The sequence below is a fragment of the Mobula birostris genome, chromosome 13 (assembly GCF_030028105.1).
Source record: "Mobula birostris isolate sMobBir1 chromosome 13, sMobBir1.hap1, whole genome shotgun sequence".
NCBI lineage: Eukaryota > Metazoa > Chordata > Chondrichthyes > Myliobatiformes > Myliobatidae > Mobula > Mobula birostris.
The window spans coordinates 46,217,241-46,239,090 of NC_092382.1; the positions used below are offsets into that span (position 1 = coordinate 46,217,241).

The 21,850-nt window shown below is 45.3% G+C and overlaps 2 protein-coding genes across 2 annotated transcripts in view; one reads left to right on the forward strand and one right to left on the reverse strand.

Moving 5' to 3' along the window:
- Positions 1–21,850, reverse strand: part of LOC140206765 (uncharacterized) — a 61,484-nt gene that overhangs the window by 21,891 nt on the left and 17,743 nt on the right. The gene's annotated exons all lie outside the window — the stretch shown is intronic.
- Positions 7,899–21,850, forward strand: part of LOC140206774 (uncharacterized) — a 59,203-nt gene continuing 45,251 nt past the window's right edge. The window contains exons 1-2 of the mRNA XM_072274987.1: positions 7,899–7,954; positions 15,578–17,091. Of these exons, the coding sequence (XP_072131088.1) occupies positions 15,901–17,091 (1,191 nt within the window). The 5' untranslated portion in view covers positions 7,899–7,954; positions 15,578–15,900. The remainder of the gene's footprint in view (positions 7,955–15,577; positions 17,092–21,850) is intronic.

The window sequence follows — 21,850 nt, forward strand, 5'->3', positions numbered from 1 at the left end:
GTAAGTAAAGGCAAATAGATACTGGCTATCCTCGTGCAAAGGTATGGAACAAACTACTGAGCACCAATCTACTGCAGAAGAAGTACTCGCTCCCGCAAATATAGAAGTAAGCATACTATTAGTGTCCAGCACCAGCAGAGCAATAGGGATGACTATCTTATTAACGGCTCTTCGGTCCTGCACAAAACGCTGCTCATTTCCCCGGCCCGGCTTTGGAATAAGGGTGTTACACGGGGGCTGTGTCTTCACCAGCACCCCTTACTGCAGTGAGTCAATTACTGGAGCGATACCTGCTTCAGCTTCAGTAGCGGCAAGGTACTGTCTAATACAGGGCAGTGGCACATTCTTTTTTTGAGTACCTTTATGATCTGAAGCTCTTTGTGCCTTTACCCCATGATTTTTACTCTGGGCCCATAGGTTCCCTGGTTCCCACGCCAAGGCTCTAGGGGAAATAGAGGGTCTTCTGCTGGTGGTTTTTGCTTTTGACAGGGCGTTTCCAGCTCTCCAACTTTAAGATATTTCTCCCCTCCCTTTTGTTAAAGAATTCTATTGGGGTTTCTTGTCTTTATACCGGCAACGTTATAGTATAAACTACCTTGGCTTCTTTCGCCAATCGTTTCATCACCGTCCCGATATCGTTAGGCTTTGCTGGTGGTTTTATCGCCACTTTCAAATGAGGCATTGAGAACTGCCCTACTCGGAATCTTTATTCCTGATCTTTCACTAAGTCTACCAGGAGCCCAAATCCCTCGGGACTGAAATACACATGTGGTCTTGCCTTCAGCTTTAACGCTTAAATAAGGTGTAAAGCCTGATCATCGTGCGGGTCAGTTTGTAAAGTGTAATAGACCGTGCAATGGAGCTGTTTCTTTTCTCAGCTGCTATTAATCAAGTATTGCAGGTTTTGCATGTTGAGGTGGGCTCGTCCTATCAATGTGTCATACAGTCTCTGAACTTGCCAAGCAGAGGGATTGCTATCCAGCTGCCAACAGTATAGTATGGGTTCTGAACTGTCCTTTTCTCGCCCATTCATTAATTTTAGCATTCGAGGGGCCCTAATTTGAGGAATCTCCACGTACATACCTTCATCTGTACAGTGCAGTGTTGCTCCTAATTTACAAAGTGTCTGCGGAACCAGAAGGGGAAGCGGGGCCGTTTTAGATATAATGAAGATGTCTGTTAAAAGACTATTCTCCATTTTCTTTTCGTCCTTTCCTGCCTCTTTGTTTCTTTGCCTTTTCGGGCGTTTTTTGAGCCATCTCTAGCACTGCTGACACTTCCTTCAGCTCCATCAGCTTCAATTCCTCTTTCCTGGGACACTTCCTTTTTTGCAGTGGTACCTGTTCCGCTGGGGATGTCAGGTGCCTGATTTTCTAGCGTGTGGGTTGTAAGAAAGAGGTGTGGGTCGTCCCAAGGCAGTCGTCCTCATTATTAAATCGTTTATTTCACTATTTGGTGCCAATGGGGCACTCGCCGGTACGGTGAGTTGGGAATAAAGCCCCGTGGCAGGTTTCCATCCACCCTGCTCAGTTTCAGGCTGCTTAATGTCCTCTTTCTTTGGAGGTCGGTGTTTTTTAGCCACCCCTTTCCATCATTTAAAACGTCTTAACATGTAATCAGCATCCCAGTTTGGGTCGCCGTCCCAATATCGGGTGGTGTCCTCCCAGTGCTGGATTAGTCTCCAATTAAAGCTTCTCCTATACAGCTAATCCGCATGTGACCACTCATACAGATTACTATAGAAAGTTACCACATAAGAATCGTCTCCACTCTCTCTGATTACCATATCTGCCGGTGATCCAGGCGGGACTATGCTATTTCCTATTTGGCTGTGATGCCGTTTTAACGTTTTAAAAATATTTTTGGCCGTCTTTTTCCTACCTGCAGTGAAGTGCTCAAAACCTTCGTCTTACCTCCGGAACTCTTTGATTTATTAGCAGGATCAGGGCTAGCCGATTGACTGCTCGCACTTCCCATTTTCCCTGTTTAGCATTTTAATTTCAGGTAAGTCAGCACAAAATTTCCGTATGCACACTGTGTACACCATCAGCGCATACTGGTGTGTTTCCTCTGTCTTTCCACGGGTCTCTGAGTTCGGTTACGGAATTGATCGGTAGGTCCCTTGTTACCGCTACGCCCCCCACCGTCCCCCTTTCAGCTAGGAGACCGGCCAGGAGTCTCCCCCTTTCAGCTATGAGACTGATTTTCCTACGCTCCCTCCCTGCCGTCCCCCTTTCAGCTAGATCAGGGCACCTATCTTCCCCTTTACGCCAGGAGACGGATTTCCCTTCTGAACTTGGAAGGCACCTTTCTGTCTTGCTTCTCCTTTCCGCTGAGGGTTTTCTTTTTGTTTGTTTTTTGGATCCTGCTCCTATAGACTCCCCTTTCAACAAAGAGACTAAATTGAGGATCCCATCCTAGTCGCCAAACTGTTGCGGATATATCTCAGGATCAGCAGACAGAATAAATCAGGCCGACACAAAGAATTGTTTCAGACGAAGGGGCTTTATTACATGATAACATGGCGAGCCTCTGTATTAAAAGCGGTGCTTCGGGGCTTAAGTGGAGTCATTTAAAATACCCTGTTATATCCACCTCCACTATCTCTGACTATCCACAATGCCTCTCATCATCTTATACACCTCTATCAGGTCATCTCTCATTTTCAGTGGGAGAAAAAGCCAAGTTCACTCAACCTATTCTCACAGGCATGCTCCCCAATCCAGGCGACATCCTTGTAAACCTCCTCTGCACCCTTTCTGTAATTTCCTCATCCTTCCTGTACTGAGGTGATCAGAACTGAGTACAGTACTCCAAGTGGGCTCTGACCAAAGTTCTATACAGCTGTAACATTACGTCTCGGTTTTTAAACGCAATCCCAGAGTTGATGAAGTCCAATGACCCTATGACTTCTTAAACCACAGAGTCAAGCTGCGCAGCAGCTTTGAGTGTGCTATGGACTCGGACCCCAAGGTCACTCTGATCCTCCACGCTGCCAAAAATCCCACCATTTATACTATAATATGCTATCATATTTGACCTGTTATTTTATATTGCACTAACTCAATTACAACTTTCTTTATGTTTAATGTTTATTTTTAGAGATTTCTTGCGGGATGTTAGGGATAAATTTGTCTCGGTGATGAAGATAAAGAATGGTAGGGTGAAGAAACCATGGGTGACAAGTGAAGTGGAAAATCTAGTCAGCTGGAAGAAGGCAGCATACATGAGGTTTAGGAAGCAAGGATCTGATGGGTCTATTGAGGAATATAGGGAAGCAAGAAATAATCTTAAGAAGGGGCTGAGAAGATCACGAAGGGGGCATGAGAAGGCCTTGGCAAGTAGGGTAATGGAAAACCCCAAGGCATTCTTCAATTATGTGAAGAACAAAAGGATGACAGGAGTGAAGGTAGGACCGATTAGAGACAAAGGTGGAAAGATGTGCCTGGCGGCTGTGGAACTGAATGAGTTCCTCAATGAATAACTCTTTTCGGTATTCACCAATGTGAGGGAACTTGATGATGGTGAGGACAATATGGGTGAGGTTGATGTTCTAGAGCATGTTGATATTAAGGGAGAGGATGTGTTGGAGTTGTTAAAATATATTAGGACGGATAAGTCCCCGGGGTCTGACGTAATATTCCCCAGGCTGCTCCATGATGCAAGGGAAGAGATTGCTGAGCTTCTGCATAGGATCTTCATGTCCTCGTTGTCCACGGGAATGGTATCGGGGGATTGGAGGGAGGCAAATGTTGTACCGTTGTTTAGAAAAGGTAGTAGGGATAGTCCGGGTAATTATAGACTAGTGAGCCTTACGTCTGTGGTGGGAAAGCCGTTGGAAAAGATTTTTAGAGATAGGATCTCTGGTCATTTAGAGAATCATGGTATGGTCAGGGACAGTCAGCATGGCTTTGTGATGGGCAGATCGCGTCTAAAAAGTCTGATAGAATTCTTTGAGGAGATGACCAGGCATATAGATGAGTGTAGTGCAGTGGATGTGATCTGTATGGATTTTAGTAAGGGATTTCATAAGGTTCCACACGGTAGGTTTATTCAGAAAGTCAGAAGGCATGGAATCCAGGGATGTTTGGCCAGGTGGATTCAGAATTGGCTTGCTTGCAGAAGGCAGAGGGTCGTGGTAGAGGGAGCACATTCATATTGGAAGATTGTGACCAGTGGTGTCCCACAAGGATCTATACTAGGACCTCTACTTTTCGTGATTTTTATTACCGACCTGGATGTGGGGGTAGAGGGGTGGGTTGGGAAGTTTGCAGACGGCACAAAGTTGGTGGTGTTGTAGATAGTGTAGAGGATTGTGGAACATTGCAGAGAGACTTTGAAAGGATGCAGAAGTGGGCTGAGAAGTGACAGATGGAGTTCAACCCGGAGAAGTGTGGGGTGGTACACTTTGGAAGGACAAACTCCAAGGCAGAGTACAAAGTAAATGGCAGGATACTTGGTAGTGTGGAGCAGCAGAGGGATCTGAGGGTACATGTCCACAGATCCCTGAAAGTTGCCTCACAGGTAGATAGGGTAGATAAGAACGCTTATGGGGTGTTAGCTTTCATAAGTCGAGGGATAGAGTTTAAGAGTCGCGATGTAATGATGCAGCTCTATAAAACTCTGGTTAGGCCAACTGGTCGCCTCACAAAAGGAAGGATGTGGAACCATAGTAAAGGGTACAGAGGAGATTTACCAGGATGCTGTCTGGTTTAGAGAGTATGCATTATGATCAGAGGTTATGTGAGCTAGGGCATTACTCTTTTGAGAAAGGAGGATGAAAGGAGACACGATAGAGGTGTACAAGATAGCAAGAGGAATAGATAGAGTGGACAGCCAGCGCCTCCTCTCCCAGGGCACCACTACTCAATACAAGAGGACATGGCTTTAAGCTAATTGGTGGAAGTTCAAGGGGGATATTAGAGGAAGGTTTTTGACTCAGAGAGTAGTTGGTGCATGGAATGCACCGCCTGAGTCAGTCGTGGAGGCAGATACACTCCTGAAGTGTAAGAGACTACTAGACAGGTATATGGAACAATTTAAGGTGGGGGGGGGTTATATGGGAGGTAGTGTTTGAGGGTAGGCACAATATTCTGGCCCGAAGGGCTAGTAATGTGCTGTACTATCCTATGTTCTATGTTCTAATGTAATACGCTTACCTTCCAGATTTTAATTTTTTAACTTTAGAAAACAGCTTTACTACCTGCATTATTTTTTCAGCTTTACTCTTAGATCCTGAATAATTTCCAATCGTCCATCTTCGATCCTGTGTCAAGACACAGACCTGTACAAAAAGGCCGGGTTGAACTTGAATCCTAGGGAGACCAATATCCCGGCGTGGAGATTTGCGGATGTTACTGAGGAGGCTAGAATGTTTGGTGGATGGAAATCAAATTGAAGAGACTGGGAGAGAGGAGGTTAGTTCAAAAATAGAGAAAGCTAGTAGACAATGTGTGAGAGAGGATAGGCAGGGGACAGGGATGGGAAGCAGTCAGACCGAAGATGTAGGGGAGAAGGAAGAAAAAGATAACAAAGTTGTTTGTTCCATTAACGATAAACAGAGAGTAAGAGGTGGAGAGTTTCTTAAATGCATCTATTTTAATGCTAGGAGTATTGTAAGAAAGGTGGATGAGCTTAGAGCATAGATTAATACCCGGAAATATGATGTTGTAGCAATTAGTGAAACGTTTGCAGGAGGGGTGTGACTGGCAACTAAATATTCCTGGGTTTTGTTGCTTCAGCTGTGATGGAAACGGAGGGACAAGAGGGGGAGGTGTTGCATTGCTTGTCAGAGAAAATATAACAGCGGTGCTCTGGCAGGATAGATCAGTAGTCTCGTCTACGGAGTCTATCTGGGTGGAATTGATGAAGGGGAAAGGTGTAGTGAGGCTTATGGGCTGTATTATAGACCACCTAATGGGGAGCGAGACTTGGAGGAGCAAATTTGTAAGGAAATAGCAGATATTTGTAGAAAGCACAAGTGTGTGATCGTGGGAGATTTTAATTTTCCACACATTGACTGGGAAGTCCATTCTGTGAAAAGGGCTGGATGGTTTATTGTTTGTAAAATGTGTGCAAGATAGCTTTTTTCAGCAACACATAGAAGTTTCAACTAGAGAAGGGGCAGTGTTGGATCACCTGTTAGGGAGGGAGATAGGGTAGGTGACGGAGGTATGTGTGGGGACCACTTCGAGTCCAGTTATCACAATACCATTCGTTTAAATGTAATTATAGAGAAGGATAGGACTGGACACAGGTTTGAGATTTTTGTTTGGAGAAAGACTAACGTTGAGGAGATGCGAAAAGATTTCATTGGAGTGGATTGGGACAACTTGTTTTATAGGAAAGATGTAATAGAGAAGTGGAGGTCATTTAAAGTCGAAATTTTGAGGGTACAGGATCCCCCTCCCACTTCCAAATCTCTTATTAGCTCTTCTTTCAGTTAGTCATGATGAAGGGTCTTGGCCTGAAACGTCGACTGTACCTCTTCCCAGAGATGTTACCTGGCCTGCTGCGTTCACCAGCAACTTTCATGTGTGTTGCTTGAAATTCCAGCATCTTCAGATTTCTTCGTGTTTGCAGATACACCAACAGCTTCGCACTGGGAAGCGGCCGTTCACCTGATCCGTGTGAACGAAGAGACTCATTCAGTTAACCCGCCTTGTGATGCTCCGGTGAGTTCACTATAAGCAGAGACCACATTTCTGTCCGGAGTGAGCAAAGAGTTTTACTGAATCATCCCAGCTGCTGTAACACCAGCAACTTCACATCAGGGAGGAAGTTCAAATCAGCTCTGTGTTAAATGTTTAACCATCACGGTGACTGAAGGCAGCTGCAGGTTCATGAGGGACTGATACTGTCAGAATCTGCAGTTCTTGCGGCTGCTCATCGCACCCAGGACTGAACCCTGGTCACTGAGCATTGGAGGAGTCCGTTCTGCCGATGTTAGCCTTAAACTAGACGAGTGTTTAATATTCTGGATCTGTGAAAGATAAATCAGTTCTGTATCAAATCCCGTGTCTCAGGTACTTACTGTCTCTGCTACACTCACAATGTAAACTAGGGAGGCCACTCGGCCCATCTGGTCCCTGCCCATGTTTCTGTTCCATATCAGTATATCAATATCTATCCCTGCCGCTCCCCTCTCGCTCTCCCTGTGATGACAGGTTGCAACCAGTCACCACTCCGTGGGCGAAGAGATCTCCCTTGAATTTCAGAGAATTATGGAAATCTACAGCACATTACAGACCCTTTGGCCCACAGCCTTGTGTCGACCATGTAACTTACTTTAGAAACTGTCTAGAATTACCCTACTGCATAGCCCTCTATTTTCCCGAGCTCCATGTACCTATCGAAGAGTCTCTTAAAAAACCCTGTTGTATCCGCCTCTACCACCGTCGCTGGCAGTGCATTCCAAACACACACTACTCCTTGTTTAAAAAAAAACTTAGCTCTGATATCTTCTCTGTGCCTACTTTCAAGCAGCTTAAATATATGCCACCCCCCCCCCCCCTCCGTGTTAGCCGTTTCAGCCCTGGGATAAAGCCTGTGGCTATCCACACAACCAATGCCTCTCATCATCCTATACACCTGCATGAATCTCCTGCATGATTGTCTCCAGGCTGAATAAGACGATGAGCTCACTGTGGTTTTGATGTTCTTTAGAGCTCTGAACTAAGGTGGTTAAACTCCTTCCCCGCTCTTTCCAACGTTTTGTGTCATTTTCACTAATTTCAAAGGACCTTCAGACAGCTGGGTTGTTGCAATGTGTCTGGACATGGAACCGAAGCTTGCCGGAACTTTGAATGGCACCATGATTACCCAGAAAGCTCGGCATAACAATTTTCGCGTTCGCCGAAGCACCGATCAAATGCGCAGGCGTCAGGGTTGATGGTTGTTCCCGAATATCGCGCATGCGCGCAGTACACTAAAGGCCTCGGAAAATCGGCTCCAGGTAAGAGACAGTTCGCTGGTGGGGTTTTCAACACCGAATTCGGGATAATTATTGTGAGCTCCGGACACCGTGACCCGCAATCCCGGGACAGTCCTGTTCTCTTCCCTCTCTCTCTCAGCCCCACCATCCGTACACGGGCCCCGGGGAGCTTCCGGCTGATGAGGGAATGGGAACCGATGGATCTCTCAGACAGAGCTGAGCTCCAGCTGTCTAAATGCAAGGATTAGGAACTCGGAGAAAGGGAACAAATCTTTTAAATCACCTTTGTTCTACCTCCTATCACAAACGAGAGAAAATCTGCAGATGTTGAAAATCCAAGCAACACACACGAATTGCCGGAGGAATTCTGCATTAGTACTCTTCCTTAGATGCTGCCTGGCCTGCTGAGTTCCTCCAGCATTTTGTGTGCGTTGCTTCTTCGACCTGCTCTTGTTCTGGACTTTTCTACTCGTGAGAACACGTTTTGACCCACTCTCTCTGGGTACATAATTATATCAAACACTTTTGTCCTGGGCCACAAGTAGCTTTCACATCACAAATGTGCCGGACAGATTACTGCCCTTTCCTTCATATTCATTGGCATTGCCATCAATAAGCTCAGCACCGACAGTCACCTGGGGGGAGGGTTCAGGGGAAATATTTATGTACGATACAGAAACTGTGTGTATTGTGGTGATGCAAAAGTTGCTGGAGAATTTGCAAGTGGGAGGAAGTGGAGTGATATTTGGAAATCTGACTTTTAAAAGTGTCATTTAGCAAGCAAATCAGATATGGATGGTGTGCAAAAGCTGGAGTGAGAAAATTCTTCCTAACCCTCTACAGGCCTGCTATGTAGGTTGTGTGAGAATGCAGATGAACTTGATCAAACCCAGAGGATATCAAAGTTCTTATTGACAGTGATTTACTAGCTGTTAAAATGAGTACCTCTATTTAAAGTTCAGTGTGCACATATTGTTGTCACTGGGTAAAAATTGCACAGCACAAGATTTTTTGGCACACTGCTCATTACAAATTAGATGGGACATTGGTGGGAAGGTGGGGAGACTTCAAGTGTCCTTGACACCCTCACCTGCTAGGTGTGCATCCAGCTGCAGCTTGTAACCCTGCACGTTAGGGAGTTTGAGCTGGAAATGGATGAATTCCAGATCATTTGGGAGTTGGAGGGCGTGATGGATATGACATGAGGAGAGGTGAGTTACACCCAAGGTGCAGGACACAGGAAACTGGGTGAGAGTCAGGAAGGGGAATGAGGTTAAATGGCCATCGCAGAGTACTCTTGTTGCTATTCCACACAACAACAGGTGGACCACTTTCGGAACTGTTAGGGGGGATTACCTAGCAGAGGAATTTCAAAGGGCTGATAGGGGCTTTGTTAGTTAGGGAATTAAAACTAGCAGAGGTCTAATATCCTAGTGGTGAGGCTTGCTAGCTAGTGCTAGTGTGTGGCAGGGGTTGGTGGTTAAATTAAAGTTGCAGGCGGGATTGGAGCCAGAATGGCAGAACAGATGGGTGGAAAGGGTGAATTGAAATGACTTCTATCCTTAATATACATGAAGAGTAGAAATCTTTACATTACTTCTCCATCTAAATGTGCAATGTGTAATTTCTAGTAATTTATAATAAATAGTACAGTCATTATAACATAGAAATACAATTGCATCAGTATGAATTAATCAGTCTGATGGCCTGGTGGAAGTAGCTGTCCAGGAGCCTGTTGGGCCTGGCTTTTATGCTGCAGTACCATTTCCTGGAGGGTAGCAGCTGGAACAGTTTGTGGTTGGGGTAAATCAGATCCCCAATGATCCTTCGGGCCTTTATACGCACCTGTCTTTGTAAATGTCCTAAATAGTGGAAAGTTCGCATCTACAGATGCTTTGGGCTGTCTGCACCACTCTCTGCAGAGTCCTGCGATTGAGGGAAGTACAGTTCCCATACCAGGCAGTGATGCAGCCAGTCAGGATGCTCTCAATTGTGTCCCTGTAGAAAGTTCTTAGGATTTGGGACCCCATCCCAAACTTCTTCAAGCTTCTGAGGTGGAAGAGGTACACAGCCACATACCACACAGCCGGTGTGCACAGACCAGATGAGATTCTCGGTGATGTTCATGCCGAGGAACTTAAAGCTGTTTCCTCTCTCAACTCCAGATCCATTGATGTCTCCATTCCTTCTGTAGTCCACAACCAGTTCCTTTGTTTTTGTGACATTGAGGGAGAGGTTGCTTTCTTGACACCCAGACAGATGTTGTTCAGACAAAGTCAGCAATCAAAAGGTTGAGCATGGTATGATGAATGTGCAGAGCTGTGTTTTTCACAATGCAAGAAGCATCGTAGGAAAGCCAGATGAGTACAGGTCATGGAATCATGATATTGTAGCCATTACTGGGACTTGGTTGCATCCAACAGTCTGAGGGATTTAGAGGAACAAATTTGTAGAGAGATTGCAGACTATGCCAAGAAACATATGTTGATATCGTAAGTGATTTTTAACTTTCCAAATATTGGCTGGGCCTCCCATACTGAAAAAGGACTAGCTGAGGTAGAGTTTGTCAAATGTGTCCTTCATCAATATGTAGAATTCCCAATGTAGAACTGTGCAAAAAGCTATTCGGGAATGATCCAGGGCTAGTGACAGAAATTAGTGTATGGGAACACTTTGTATCCGGTGATCATAATACCATGAGACTCCAAGTAAATATGGAAAAAGAGAGGTCTGAACCACAGGTTGAGATTCTAAATTGGGGAAAGGTCAATTTTGATGGAATCAGAAAGGATCTGACAAGTGTGTTTTGGGAAAGGCTGTTTTCTATCAAAGGTGTACTTGGTAAGTGGGAGGCCTTCAGAAGTGGAATATTGAATGTGTAGAGTTTATATGAGCATGCCAAATTGAAAGTTGAAAGGTAACTGGTGCAGGGATCCTTGGTTTTCAAGAGATATTGAGGCCCCGGAGATCTTGTTCCTCTAAATTCCTCAGACTGTTGGGTGCTACCAAGACTCATTAATGACTGCAAATCATAAATCAATGCCCTGAGCATATCTGATTTTCTTTTTAGTTGTCTTCTGTTGGTTTTAAAAACTTTCCAATAGCTTTTGTTGTATTATTTGCCCTCTCTTTGGCCTTTATGTTGACGTTGGCTTTGTCTTCTCATTTCAGCCACGGTTGTGTCCTCCTGCCTTTCCAATGCTTCTACTTCTTTGGGATGTATCTATCACTCAGCTCCTGAATTGCTCCCAGAAACTCCAGCCATTGCTGCTCCATCGTTATTCCTACCAGTTTCCCCTTCCAGTCAAGTTTGGCCAGCTTCTCTGTCATAGAAACATGGAGAAATTCTGTGCAGAAACAGGCCGTTTGTCCCCTCTAGACAATGATGATAACATTTAAGCTGTCTAATGCAACCACCTGCACCAGGACCATCGCCCTCCATACCCCTACCATCAAGCTACCTATCCCAGCTTCTCTTAAATGGTGAAATTCAGCTGGCATGAACCACTTGTGCTGGCATCTCATTCCACACTGTCACAACCATTTCAGTGAAGAGTTTTCCCACATATTCCCCTTAAATTTTCACCTTCACCACTTACCGATGACCTCTGGTTATAGTCCCACCCAACCTCAGTGGAAAAAGCCTGCTTGCACTTACCCTCATAATTGTGTATACTTTGAACAAATCCTCAAAGCAATGTATAATTTCCTTGTTTATGTTCAGAGCCTTTTTTACGTGTATAAGATGATGAGGAGCATTGATCGTGTGGATAGCCAGAGACTTTTTCCCAGGGCTGAAATGGCTAACACGAGGGGGCAGTTTTAAGGTGCTTGAAAATGTGTATCAAGGGGATGTCAGAGGTAAGTTTTTCTCACAGAGAGTGGTGGGTAAGTGGAATGCACTGCCAGCAATGGTGGTAGAGACGGATACAATAGGGTCTTTTAAGAGACTCTTCGATAGGTACATGGAGCTTAGGAAAACAGAGGGCTATGCGTTATGGAAATTCTAGGCAGTTTCTAGAGTAGGTTACATGGTCGGCACAACTTTGTGGCCTGAAGGCTCTGTAATATGTTGTAGATTTCTATGTTCTATGTCAAACAGCGAAACAACATTGGCTGTTCTCCAATCCTCTGGTACCTCCCCCTGTCACCAAGGATGATTTAATTATCTCTGCTAGGGGCCCTGACAATTTCTGTACTTACCTCCCGTAGGGTCCGAGGGAGCGCCTTGTCATGCCCTGGAGATTTATCCACCCTAATCTGCCTCAGGATAGCAAACATCCTCTCTTCTTTAATCTGTACAGGGTCCACGATGTTAATGCTGCTTTCCCACACTTCCATAGACTCTGTGCCCATCTCCTGAGTAAATAGAGATGATCTTCCCCATCTGCTTTGGTTCCAAACACGGATTACCATTCTGGTCTTTCAGAGGACCAACTTTGTCCCTTGCAATACTTTTGATCTTAATGTATCTCTAGAATCCCTTAGGATTATCCTTCATTTTTTCTGTGAGGGCAATCTCATGCCTTCTTTTAGCCATTCTGATTTATTTCTTATTTGTTCTCTTGCATTTCTTATACTCCAAGAGAACCTGCCTGCCTATCCCTGTTATGCAACTCCGTTTTGTGCTTCACCAGGGTCTCAATATCTCTTGAAATACAGTTTCTATCTTTACCTTTTATTCTGACAAGCACATACCTGCTTTGTACTTCCAAAACTTCACTTTGAAGGCCTCCCATTTACCAAGCACACCTTTGCCACAAAGCAGCCTGTCCCAGTCCACAGTTGCCAGGTCCTAGTGTCATAATTCCAGGTGTTGATCCATGCCCTGAACACATCCGCCTTTCCTACGCTGCTGCTTGTATTGAAATATACAGGATTGAGCATATTCACTGCACCATGCTCAACGTTTTCATTCCTGACTTTGTTTGAGGACAGAACAACATCTGTCTCCACAACCTCTCTACTATCTGTTCTGTTATTCAGGCTCCCATTCACCCTGCAACTTTAGTTTAAATGTCCCCCCCCCCACTACCCCCACCTCTCGACATGCAGCTCTATCACCCCTTTGGCTTTCATCTCCCAGATCAATAAAAAGGAGGTGCATACCAGGTTCAGGAAAATAGGAACAAATGGGGTACTTATGAAGTTTGAGCCTCAGCTGTGGCAGCGTGTTTGTGTCTTTGAGCAAGGCACTTAGCCACACATTGCTCTAGTGTCTGTGCGAGGAGTGGCGCCCCAGACAGACTTCCAACCTGCACCTTGTAAGGCATGAAAATGCCCGACGCGGGCCTCTCATGGCCTGAGTCGATGTTCTTTCCTTCCTTCCTATGAAGTACAGGAAATTCAAGTGAACACTTATGAAAGAAATAAAAGAAGGCATGGTTACCCCAGCAGACAAGGTTTAGAAGACTCCTCAGGGATTCTGCAGACATGTTAAGAGCAAAAAGGTTGCAAGGGAAAATATTAATCCTCTGGAAGATCAGAATGATAATCCATATGAGGAGACAAAATAGATGGGGGAGATATTTTTTTGCATCCATACTTACACAGGAGATGGACACAGAGTCTACAGAAGTGAGGCAAAGCAGCATCAACTTCATGGACCCTGTACAGATTACAGAGGTGGAGGTGTTTGCAAATTACCGTGGATAAATCCCCAGGGCCTGACAAGGCCCCGGGACCCTGTGGAAGACAAATGCAGAAATTGTCAGGGCCCAAGCACAGATACTTAAGTCATCCTCAGTGACAGGTGAGGGACTGGAGGATTGGAGGACAGCCAATGTTATTCCGCTGTTCAAGAAAGGCTCTAAAAATAAACTCAGAAATTGTACGTTGGTGAGCTTGACACCTGCAGTGGGAAAGTTATTGGAACGTATGTGCAGGAACCAGATATATAAGTATTTGGATGGATGTGGACTGATTAAGGATAGACAGCATGGCTCTGTGCATGGTTGGTCATGTCTAGCCAATCTTATCGAGTCTCACGAGGAAGTTTTCAGGAAAGTGGATGAACTCAAAGCACTTGACAAAGTCTCATATGGGAGTTTGGTCAAGAAGGTTCAGTCACTCAGCATTCAAGATGAGATAGTAAATTGGATGAGACACTGTCTTTGGGAGAAGCCAGACTGTGGTAGCAGATGGTTGCCTCTCTGACCGGAGGCCTGTGACTAGTGGTGTGCCACAGGGATCAGTGTTGGATCTGTTGTTGTTTGTCATCTATATCAGTAATCTGGATGATAGTGTGGTTAACTGGATCAGCAAATTTGTGGCTGACACCAAGATTGGTGGTGTAGTGGACAGCAAGGAAGACTATCATGGCTTGCAGTGGGATCTGGACCAGCTGGGAAAATGGTTTGAGAAATGGGAAGTGGAATTTAATGAGACAAGTGCGAGGTGTTGCACTTTGGTAGGACCTAGAATTACACAGTGAGTGGTCGGACAGTGAGGAGTGCTGTAGAAGCAACGGATCTGGGAATACAGGTCTATAATTCACTGAAAGTGTTGTCAGAGTTGAATAGGGATGGAAAGAAAGATTTTGACACATTGACCTTCATAAATCAAAGTACTGAGTACAGGAGATGGATGTTATGTTGACATTGTACAAGACAATGTTGCAGCCTAATTTGGAGTATTGTGTGCAGTTTTGGTCACCAACCTACAGGGAAGATGTAAAAGAGGTTGAAAGAGTTCAGAGAAAATTCAGAAGGATGTTGCCACATCTGGAGGACTTGGGTTATAAGGAAAGAGTGAACAGGTCAGGACTTTATTCCTTGGAACATAGAAGATTGAGGAGAGATTTGATGGAGGTATACCACAATTGAGAGGGGTATAGATAGGGTAAATGCAAGCTGGCTTTTACCACTGAGATTGGGTGGGACTATAACCAGAGGCCATGGGTTAAGGATGAAAGGTGAAATGCTGAGGGGAAAATGAGGGGAAACTTCTTAACACAGACGGTCATCTGGGTGTGGAGTGAGCAGCCAGCACAAATGGTGTATGCGAGTTCGATTGCAACATGTTAGGGGTTTGTGTAGGTACCTGGATGGTAGGGGTATGGGAGTAGAAAGTTTAAATAGCTCGACAGCAACTAGATGGGCCAAAGGGTCTGCTTCTGTGTTGTACTTTTCTATGACTCTGACAAGAACCTTAAATAATACTAACATTCACTCTATAATTCCTTTTAACAGCTGTGCAGACTAACCATACATCTGAGTAGGAGATATTTACTAAAATATTTGCTAAAACTGTGGCACTTTAAATTAACAGTACATACAAGAAAATCCCAGCTGCACGTCAACAAAGGCTATTTGTGTGAGAGTGTTTCAGTTACTGTGGGGCCAGGAACCCATGCAGCTCAGTGGGAACAGGGAATAATACCAAGGGAGAAAGTCAAGCTGAGACAGGTGACAGATTGGAGGTGGCAGAAATGCCCCATTCCTATCGAGACAGGAAGATCATCAGAGAGTTTGATGGTCATTTCAGATACCAGCACTGTGCCCAGTTAGAAGAAGATTTCTCTCTCCAACTTTGGTTGAACCTCACTGTAACAATGTGATGTCAGTTCACGTCTTAGCGACTGAAGTGATCTCATCTGAAATGTTGTCCTTCAGCCATTGATGGATTTTGTAAATCTTTTTACAGGTTAAAAATGAGAAGAAATTTGTCTCTGGGAATCTCGAACACAGCACGCCAGTTTTGCTGTCTTTGGCCAGATATTTAAGAAGTGGAGCAAGGGATTCACTCAGTCATCCTTCCTGCTCAGACTGTGGGAATGGATTCACTCGTTCATCTCAACTGAAGGTACATCAGTAAGTTCACACTGGGCAAGGCTATTTGCCTGTTATGTGCGTGAGAAGGGATTCAGTCGGTCTTCCAACCTGTGGACACACCAGTCAGTTCTAACTGGGCAAAGGCAGGTCATCTGCTGAATTTGTGGGGAAGGATTCACTCGGTCATCTGACCTAATGACACACGAGCGAGTTCACACCAGGGAGCGGCCGTTCACCTGCTCGGACTGTGGAAAGGGATTCACTAAGTCATCCACCCTACAGAGTCATCAGCGAGTTCACACCGGAGAGAGGCCGTTTACCTGCTCAGACTGTGGGAAGGGATTCACTCAGTCATCCGGACTATTGGTACACCAGCGAGTTCACACTGGGGAGAGACCGTTCATCTGCTCGGACTGTGGAAAGGGATTCATTCAGTCATCCGGACTATTGGCACACCAGCGAGTTCACACTGGGGAGAGACCGTTCACCTGCTCGGACTGTGGGAAGGGATTCACTCAGTCATCCGGACTATTGGTACACCAGCGAGTACACACTGGTGAGAGACCGTTCACCTGCTCGGACTGTGGGAAGGGATTCCATGGATCATCCGACCTTCATAGACACCAGCGATTTCACACTGGGGAGAAGCTGTTCACCTGCTCAGACTGTGGGAAGGGATTCACTTTATTACATCACCTACAGAGTCACCAGCAAGTTCATACTGGAAAGAGGCCGTTCACCTGCTCAGACTGTGGGAAGGGATTCACTCAGTCATCGGGACTGCTGGCACACCAGCGAGTTCACACTGGGGAGAAGCCGTTCACCTGCTCAGACTGTGGGAAGGGATTCACTCGTTCATCTGATCTGCTGGCACACCAGCGAGTTCACACAGGGGAGAGACCGTTCACCTGCTCAGACTGTGGGAAGGGATTCAGTCGATCATGTGATGCTCTTAGGCACCAGCGATTTCACACTGGGGAGAAGCCAATCACCTGCCCAGACTGTGGGAAAGGATTCACTTTATTACCTGATCTATGGAGACACCAGTCAGTTCACACCGGGGAGAGGCCGTTCACCTGCTCAGTCTGTGGGAAGACATTCGCCCAGTCATCCGACCTACAGAGTCACCAGAGAGTTCACACTGGGGAGAAGCCGTTCACCTGCTCAGTCTGTAGGAAAGGATTCACTCAGTCATCCACCCTACAGAGACACCAGCGAGTTCACACTGGGGAGAGGCCGTTCACCTGCTCAGAATGTGGGAAGGGATTCACGCAGTCAACCCACCTACAGAGTCACCAGAGAGTTCACACTGGGGAGAAGCCGTTCACCTGCTCTCAGTGTGGGAAGGGATTCACTCAGTCATCTAACCTTGTGACACACTACCGGGTTCACACTGGGAGAAAATTTCAATAAGCTTCATGCTGGATATTTGTCCATCAACGTTGCTGAATGCAATTTTGAGAGTGACTGTCGGTGCTGAACTCTGCAATTATTGCTGCTGCTCACCACACCCAGTTCTGCACCCTGGTCACTGGGCATGGGAGGAGTTTCTTCTGCTGCATATTCACCTTTAATGGGACTGGAGTTTAATATTCTGGATTTGTGACATATAAATCAGTTCTATTTTAAACTCTGTCTCCGGTGAATTTATGACACACCTAGTGTACAGTAGAGAGTCGACTCAGGCTGGCTCGACCTGACCAGTGATTCTGTTCCACGACAGTCCTTTTCAATCCTCCCCTGTTGTTCCCCTCTCGCTCTCCCTGTGCTGATGGGTTCCAATCAGTCACCACTCTGTGGGTGAAGAGGTTTCTCTTGAATTCTCTGCAGACTGAAGAAGTCGAGCTGACTGCAGTTCTGTCTGAGATGTTCTTCGCCCCTCTAATCTCTGGACTGAGGAAGAATGACATTGGTAGTTAACCTCCTTAATCATGACTCACTTCCACATTACGGGTCATTTTCTCTGCTTCTAAAGGGTTGTTAGGAAACACCCCTGGCCTCTAAAGACTGAAAGCAGAATGGGAAACCATCAGTTGGATGTTCAATGGAGCAGGGTCAGGAACCAGAGGCAGGTCTGCACAGGGCAGAGTTTGGGTCTGTGGACGATAGTCGGGGTAAGAACGTATGATGAGGAGAAGGGAATCAGCAGCAGGACGTGGCAACAAATGTCAAGAGTAGCAACATTTGGAAGCTGATTGACAGAGAAAATTTTTCTGTTTTCTGACTGATGACACAAACAATATCTGTGGTGAGGTGCTCCACTGGTCGAGGAAAACATGTGTTGGGAATGGTTATATCTAGTGTGGGAGCCATTCCTGCTTGTTTATCCTGTAATATTATATTTGAATGGTTATTATGGATTGTCCTATCTGAAATAATGTATTGATTATCATATAATTTGTAAGATTTGACTCTAAAACTGGATCAGGCTTGAATTTATGGTGCCTTAATGAAGTGATGGAGGGCATTGATGAGTTTGTATTTTAAAGCAAGATTTTGGTGAATGATATTTGCCACTTGATTGTACCTTTGTAATTAATCAGATTGAGTTAAACTGCTGCAGGATCCTGAGACGTGTTGGATTGTGTCTGGTTTCTCTTGGCATTTTCTGCATTTACTGCCTTGTTTGTTTGTATTTCCTGTATTTTTGATTTTTTTTCCCTTTTGTTAACCACCTTATCCTGTATTTCTGCAAGGAACCCCTCTGTTTCTGGGAAGAGGTCTCCAACTCTCAGTCAGGTGTTCGATGCTTCCTTGTCACCATCTGGTCTGCTCAGATCATTGGGATGTCTCCCATGGAGGGTCATACTCGTTCCACTGGTTAATATTTTCTTCCATAGTGATGATTCATTTTTCTGAGTTGGCCTCTCATTGAAGTTTTCTGGTCTGTATTTCTTATCACGATTGCGTATACACACACATGGAGTGCTGAATTCTGTTCATTTTTGATGAAAATATATACTTTCTGTTGTGTGATTTTTTTTCAAGTGTCTTATTTCTCTACCTTATTCTGTCCAAGGTAGTGTTAATCTAAGTGTGTTTGAGTATAAATAGTCTTTTCTAAAGTTTTCTACAGTTTTTGATGAAAATATATACTTAGAAGTTTTATTTGACTGTTGTGTGATTTTTTTTTTCATGTTTGTTATTCCCCTTCCTCCTCCTGTCCCAGGTAGTGTTAATCTAACTGAGTCTGAGTGTAAATAGTCTTTTCTAAAGCTTTCATTTCAGTTCTTTATCTTTGTTAATTTTCCCGATTGAAATGCGACCAAGATATTTTTATATAAAAGAAAGTCAATGTCGATATTGATACAAGTGTTTATTGCCTTTGTTGTATTTGTTAACTATTGAGCTCTGTTTGGCAAGTTTTTTAAAGCCTTGAACTAAATTTTGTTAAAGGTTTCCCCTATTTTGCACTATTTTCTATTTTCTTTGCTTGTTGATATTCCAGAGACGTGGGTGTCAAGAGTCCCGATGAAGGGTCTTGGCCCGAAATGTTGATTCCCATCCATAGATGCTGCCTGACATGCTGAGCTCGTCCAGCACTTTGTGTGTAGTTCTCTAGATTTCTCGCATCTGCAGGTCCTCTTGTTTCCAGATACTTATACATTTCTTGAAAGAACAAGCTGGTACTGGGGTTGTGTGGCTTTTTTACTAAAATATTAAACAAGATCATTAGAAAGAGGTGGCATAAAGTTGGAAGGTGCAGAATCTGTGGGTAGAATTAAGGAATAGCAAATGTACAAAAAAAATCCCTGATGGGAATTGTATAGAGACCACCAAACAGTAGTGAGTATGTGGTCCACAAATTACAATGGGAGATAGAAAGTGCGTGACAAAAGGGCAACGTTACAATAGTCATGGGGGATTGTCATGCAGGTGATTAGGAAAATTAGGATGGTGTTGGTCTCAAGAGGAGGAATTCCTAGAATGTCTACAAGATGCTTTTTTAGAGCAGCTGGTGGTTGAGCCCACTTGGGGATCAGCGATTCTGGATTGTGTGTTGTAATGAAGCGGAATTAATTCGGTCACTTAAGTTCAAAGAACCCTTAGGGGCAGTGATCTTAATATGATCAAATTCACCCTGACATTAGAGAAGGAGAAGCTAAAGTCCGATGTGGAATAAAGAGAATTACAGAGGCATGAGAGCAGAATTGGTCAAAATTGATTTGAAAAGAACACGGGCAGGGATGAAAACAAAGCAGCAATGGTTGAAATTTCTGGAAGCAATTTGAAAGGCACAGGATATACAAATCACAAAGAGGAAGCAGTATTCTAAAGGTAAGGTGACAAAACCGTGGCTGATAAGAGAAAACCAAAAAACAACATAAAAACCAAAGAGAGAGCATGGAGCAAAAATTACTGGGAAGTTAGAGGATTGGGAAGCTTTTAAAAACCAACAGAATGCAACTAAAATAATTAAGAAGGAAAAGATGGAATACATAGGTGAGCTAGGCAGTAATATTAAAGAGGATACTAAATTTTTCTTCAGGTACATATAGTGTAAAAGAGAGGTGGAAACCACTGGGAAATGATGCTGGAGAGGTAGTAATGGGGTGGGGGTGCAAGGTGATGGCAGATGAACTGAATAAGTATTGTACATCACTCTTATCTGTCGGAGACACTGGCAGGAATATGAAAGTCCCAGATGTCAGTGGTCAGAATGTGTAAAGTTACGTTACTCGGGAGAAGTTTCTTGGGAAACAGAGATGGTCTGAAGGTAAATAGATCACCTGGACTAGATGGTGTTCACCCCAGAGATCTGAAAGAGGTGGCTGAAGGGATGTGGAGATATTAGCAATCATCTTTCGAGATCTTACCCCCACCATCCGAAATGTCCTCTCCTCACCCACCCTCCCAACTCCAGTCCTGTCCCCGCTCGCAGGGCAACAGTCTGCCGGTGTTTGCCCCCCAATGTGGTGAATCGCCACCACCGTGGGCTCAGACATTTCCACAGATGAGCCCCTCCTGTCCCCACCGGGACAAACATCCTGTCCGCCCCCTCTCTCACCGTCTTCATCCTCTCCCTCCCCGGGGAACCGGCATCAAACCGACGGGCCGAGCGGTCTCCTCCTACCTCTCAGCGATACATCAGACTCCGGCCGCAGGAGACGCTTCACAAACGCCCCAACTTCCCTCGGAGGGAAATGGAAATAAATCAGAAAGCGGACATTTACTTTCAGGTTTATCCCGCTTTGACGGAGAGATCGGACACGGGGTCAGCGGGGGTAACGCCCTCTCGGCCGGTCCGCCTTCGCGACTGGGTGTAACCAATGATTGACATCGGTTCGCACCAATGGGAATAGCGCAGCGGCTGAATCCTCTGTTGACAGCGGTGGGGCAGGGACTGGTCACGTGATTAGTAGCCCAGCCGTTAAACCGATAAAGCTCGAGCTCACCAGAGCGTGGGTGACGTAAGACACTGCGCACGTGAGGGCAGATCCCGGTGTGGGAGACCCATGTGTGACGTCAGGCACGTGGGGGGGGGGCTGTTCGACGTCACCTGTGGGGGATCGCTCGTATTTAAAAACACCTGAATGGACGTTTCTTCTGATTTCAGTGGGACAACAACATTAATCACGGGTTTCATCACTGAATCCAGTGTTGTGAGATGTAAAGTTCCTGTTATGTGTCCGGCTGTGCCGTGTTGTTGGTGGAGTGGGCAGCGTGGTGTTTGTCTCGATTCGGGTCACAACACCAGAATTGCCAGCGGGGTCCACACACAGTGTATTAGTGACCAGAAAACCTCCCGTCCCTGCAGTCTTTGTCTCCTGGTAAACTCAACACCCCGACAATGTGGACCATAGATACCCCTTCCTCTCAGAGTCAGGGGATCATTCAGACAGTGATCAAAGAGAGGAATTATATTTATTGGTCATTAAAGTTCATTGTGGATTATCGATACCCCTTCCTCACCCGCCCCGTTTTTGTTCCGATATTTCCCCCCTTCCTTCTCAGTCCTGAAGGAGGGTTCAGCTGGAAACGTTGACTGTCCATAGATGCTGCCCGGTCTGCCGAGTTCCACCAGCGTTCTGTTTGTGTTGCTCTGGATTTCCAGCATCTGCAGACTGGTGGTGCCGCGGCGAACCTCCTGCAAAACGCAGACTCGGTGCAGACCCCAGCCGTCGCCGGTGTTCCTCCTGTACGG